The 4,936-nt window shown below is 50.9% G+C and overlaps 1 protein-coding gene across 4 annotated transcripts in view; it reads left to right on the plus strand.

Moving 5' to 3' along the window:
• BCL7B (BAF chromatin remodeling complex subunit BCL7B) overlaps positions 1-4,623 on the plus strand; it is a 24,143-nt gene extending 19,520 nt beyond the window's left edge. For 2 of the 4 annotated variants that reach the window (XM_032254982.1, XM_032254981.1), the window contains exons 4-6: positions 1,094-1,264; positions 2,834-2,913; positions 3,596-4,623. In XM_032254982.1, the coding sequence (XP_032110873.1) occupies positions 1,094-1,264; positions 2,834-2,913; positions 3,596-3,688 (344 nt within the window). In that variant the 3' untranslated portion in view covers positions 3,689-4,623. The remainder of the gene's footprint in view (positions 1-1,093; positions 1,265-2,833; positions 2,914-3,595) is intronic. The other 2 variants (XM_032254980.1, XM_032254979.1) reach the window with 1 other exon arrangement.
• Positions 4,624-4,936: the final 313 nt, after the last annotated feature.

Raw genomic sequence — 4,936 nt, forward strand, 5'->3', positions numbered from 1 at the left:
TTTTTTTTTTTTTTTTTTTTTTTGAGACAGAGTCTCATTCTTTGCCCAGGGTGGAGTGCAGTGGCATGATTTCGGCTCACTACAACCTCCACCTCCCAGGTTCAGGTGATTCTCCTTCCTCAGCCCACATCGTAGCTGTGATTACAGGCACGTACCACCATGCCTGGCTTATTTTTGTATTTAAGTAAAGATGGGTTTTCGCCATGTTGGCCAGGCTGTTCTCAAACTCCCGACCTCAGATGATCCACCTGCCTCAGCCTCCCAAAGTGCTGTGAGCCACTGCGCCCGGCCTTTTTTGTTTTTGTTTTTGAGAAGGAGTTTCGCTCTCGTTACCCAGGCTAGAGTGTAATGATGCAATCTTGGCTCACCGCAACCTCCGCCTCCCGGGTTCAAGCGATTCTCCTGCCTCAGCCTCCCGAGTAGCTGGGAGCTGGGATTACAGGTATGTGCCACCACGCCCATCTAATTTTTGTATTAGTAGAGACAGGGGTTTCTCCATGTTGGTCAGGCTGGTCTTGAACTCCCAACCTCAGGTGATTCACCTGCCTCAGCCTCCCAAAGTGTTAGGATTACAGGTGTGAGCCACTGCACCGGCCTGGTGACTCTTAAGTGTTGAACTTAGGTGGTGACTTTAAGCCTTCAGGGAGAACTCCCAGGTGTTAATCCATCAGTCCTTGGAGCACTCAGGCAGCAGAAGCCTGAGCTCGCCACCTTCAGATACCACCAGCATCCTTCAGATGCCCCAGGGTGCCTCACAGATGTCATTTTCTACACATCTTGCCATGTGAGAAGGATTGGGAAGTACTGAGCAGAGACACAGCTACACCCCTCCCTTCCATACGTTGCAATTGGTGGATAAGAAAGAAGGGTTTAATAAGCATCGCCTGACCTTCATGAAGCATAATATTGCAGAAACGTAAAGATTCTGGCTGCCTCTGGTGTTTAGAATAGATGTCGTGGAGGCTGGGCACAATGATTATTATACTTGTATCCTTGGCTGCCTAAGTGATGCCAGGTCCATGGCTCTGTCCAGAGTTCCTCTTGAGGAAAATGGCCACTCTCAGCTGCTGCCTTTGTTCTGTTTGGTTTTCAGATGAAAACAGCAACCAGAGTTCTGTGTCTGACGTCTACCAGCTCAAGGTGGACAGCAGCACCAACTCAAGCCCCAGCCCCCAGCAGAGTGAGTCCCTGAGCCCAGCACACACGTCCGACTTCCGCACGGATGATTCCCAGCCCCCAACCCTGGGTCAGGAGATCCTGGAGGGTGAGTTGCCATTGACCCCGGATCAGTGTCCTAGCAGGGCCTTGCTTCCTGCTCTTGTTGCTTCTCATCTTCAGAGTAAAAGGTTCGAGAGAATGCCTTAGAGCCAGGCGGCATCGAGCCATTTCTCAACAGCTTGGGATATTTTGAGGAATGATTCTATTTTACCCTTTCACAGAGTGAAGGGAGAAGACAAGCATTAGAGTTGAGTGCCAGGCTCTGTGAAAGGAACTTGAGTATCTGATGCCTGGTGTCATTCTCTCAAAAGTCTGCGAGGTGGCCGCTATTGTCTTCTTTTACAGATGAGGGAACATGGAGGTTCAAGGCTTAGAAAGGTTAAATCAGGCCAGGGGTGGTGGCTCACACTTGTAATCCCAGCACTTTGGGAGGCCGAGGTGGGTGGGTCACTTGAAGCCAGGAGTTCGAGACCAGCCTGGCCCACATGGCAAAACCCCATCTCTACTAAAAATATGAAAAATTTAACCAGGCATGGTGGCGTATGCCTGTAATCCCAGCTACTGTGGAGGCTAAGGCAGAAGAATCGCTTGAACATGAGAGACAGAGGTTGCAGTGAGCTGAGATCAGACCAGTGCACTCCAACCTGAGCAACAGAGTGAGACTCTGTTTCCAAGAAATCTGTTCAGATGAATTGTAAAATTGCTTATCTAAGATCACATAGCCAGTCTAGTAACTGTTGGAATGAATGTCACTTTAAGTCGTAACTTCAGTTCATGCTGTCTGCATTATATACTGCTAAATTTTTTTCCCTTTCCCTTTTTTTTTTTAAAGACATAAGGTCTTACTCTGTTGCCCAGGCTAGAATGCAGTGGCTGAATCCTAGCTCACTGCAGTCTTGAACTTTTGGGATCAAGTGATCCTCTTGCCTCAGACTCATAGGCTTGTGCCACCATGCCTGGGTATCTTTTAATTTTTCATAGAAATGGGGTCTCACTCTGTTGCCCAGGCTGGTCTTGAACTCCTGGGCTCAAGCGATCCTCCCACCTCAGCCTCCAGAGTAGCTGGAGCTACTCCGGCATGAGCAACCACGCCTAACCCAGGTTTCTTGTCATAATATGGATAAGTAGATGTGTCTTAGGTCCTTGTTAGCTCCCCCTGTGCTGTGACCTTTTAACAGCCGACTATAAAATGGAACCTGTTTCTCCATGGGCAGTGCCAATTGTAGTTAATATTGACTGTGTTCTTGCTATTCGGCACGCGCTGTTCTTAGCTCCTGTGTTTATTACTTCATCCAGTCGTCACAGCAACTCTCGGAAAACTGGCAGATTGAGTTAGAGTCTTGATGTTTGGGCTGGAGGATGACAAGATGAGCTGCTTTCTTGGTTCCAGATGTCTCCAGCCCAGCAGAGATGGCCCTCTGCAGTCTAGCCATATTTTGCCCTTCCACCATTCATGGCTGTGGCCTGGTCCAGCCGGGCCCTGAGTGAATATTCGTTTCCCAGGCCAGTATTCTTTCCTCCCCACCAAGCCACCTCCACACCGCTCTAAGGAAGCTCCCCCAGGTCCAGGCCTTAGGGGGGCTCTGCCCTCAGGCTGACCCTGCTGCCTTTTCAGAGCCTTCCCTGCCCTCCTCGGAAGTTGCTGACGAACCTCCCACCCTCACCAAGGAAGAACCAGTTCCACTAGAGACACAGGTAAGCAGTCATTCCAGGCTTTCCAGTTTTTTGGTTTTTGGTTTTTTCTTTTTTAAAGACGGGGTTTCACCATGTTGGTCAGGCTGGTCTTGAACTCCCGACCTCAGGTGATCCGCCTGCCTTGGCCTTCAATGTGCTTGGATTACAGGTGTGAGCCACCACGCCCAGCCGAGTTTTTTGGTTTTTTCTTTTTTTGTTTAAGACGGGATCTCCCTGTTGCCCAGGCTGGAGTGCAGTGACACGATCTTGGCTCACTGCAACCTCCACCTCCCGGCTTCAAGTGATTCTCCTGCCTCAGCCTCCCGAATAGCTGGAATTACAGGTGCCTACAACCACACCCGGCTAATTTTTGTATTTTTAGTAGAGATGGGGTTTCACCATGTTGGCCAGGCTGGTCTCCTGAGCTCAAGTGATCTGCCTGCCTCAGCCTCTCAAAGTGCTGGGATTACAGGCGTGAGCCACTGTACCCAGCCAGGCTTCCCAGGAAAAACAGGAAAGACTGTGGATGTGGGATTGGATCTGCGGCGCTGGAAACTGGAGTCCCAGGAATGTAGGCAGGGGAGGAAGCTGGATCATTTGCGAGAAGGAGCAGGATGGGCATCCTATTATAATTCAGGCGGGTGGTAAGGCTCTGGTTGGGAGGGGTGGCCCTGTCATTATTCCATGCTCTGCCTGCTCCTAGGTCGCCGAAGAGGAGGAAGACTCAGGTGCCCCACCCCTGAAGCGCTTCTGTGTGGACCAACCCACAGTGCCGCAGACGGCGTCAGAGAGCTAGCACTGTCCCAGCCCTCCGCCTCCTGGCCCTGCCTCTATTTATTGCATTCTGGTTCTGGCTGCGCTGTGTTGCTGGGGGAAGGGCAAGCACTGGGGTCGAGAGCCTGCACACATGAGCCTTCCGGGCTGGAAGGCTGGCATAGGACTTGGGGCTGTCGCATCATCTTCCTGTCCCTCGCACCTGTGTCTACTTGCTCCCGAGAAGAGGAGCGCTCATGTCTTTTTTGCACCCCAAGTTGGCTGGAGCATTGGCCACCCCAAGATTCATCTGTCACCTCCAGGCAGCAGTCTCTGCTCCAGAACCTCTGGACCGAGCTGCTGGCAGCTTCCGCGAGAAGAGAGATGTGGAAGGCGCCCTCCAGAAGAGAGAGTGCCTAGAACTTGAGAGAGTTACTTGAACTTGAATGAAGACTGTAGACTCCCGGACTTTCCCCTTGGGCTGGAGGCCCTGTAGGCTGCTGCTGGAGGAGGACTGTGTAGAGACGTTGGAGGGAAGGGAAGGGCAGAGTCTGTCTAGATTCTTGCTGTCCTGGCAATTCCGCCCATGCCCGAGGTGGTCCTGCCTCTCACGGGCACCCTAGCTGCTGACAGTCCTTTGTGCACCGTCCCGGTCCCCTGCCCTCAGCACACACGTCCGCACAGATGCAGCTTTCTTTGTTCTCACCTGTACTGTCATTCCAGCATCCCTGCCTCCTGCCGCAAACTGCCCCAGCAAGAATTTGAGGTTCTGACAACAGTACCCGTCCCCCACAGTACTCCTTCAGCTCGGTTTCTAGAAAGCTCCCTTTTCTTTGAAATATGCATGTTAAATTGAACTTTGTGATTTTATTTTTTGTTTCAAAAAAAGTTTAAGAAAATGGAAATGGGCAACAGTGAGTGAAGACATATTTTAGCACTGAATAGAATATTTTTAAAATTAAACTATTTGAAATACGTCCTGTTGGTATCTGAGTGCTTCCTTCTTAACGGTTGGGGGTGGGGTGGGGGATGGTTGAGCGCTTGTGGGGTCACTGTGGGCTGGGCCTACCTGTCCTTTGACTCCCACAGCGTTGGCTTTGTGACAGCGATTTCCCGCCTCCCTTTGAAGCTGTCACGTAGTTCAAATTATACGTTTCATTGGGCGCTCATACCTTTTATCCCAGCATTTTGGGAGGCCGAGGCCAGAGGATCACTTGAGGCTAGGAGTTTGAGACCAGCCTGGGCAACGTAGCAAGACCCTATCTCTATCTAAACAATATTTTTAAATTAA

The sequence above is a fragment of the Sapajus apella genome, unplaced genomic scaffold (assembly GCF_009761245.1).
Source record: "Sapajus apella isolate SASKATOON/1434 unplaced genomic scaffold, GSC_monkey_1.0 scaffold88, whole genome shotgun sequence".
Classification (NCBI taxonomy): Eukaryota; Metazoa; Chordata; class Mammalia; order Primates; family Cebidae; genus Sapajus; species Sapajus apella.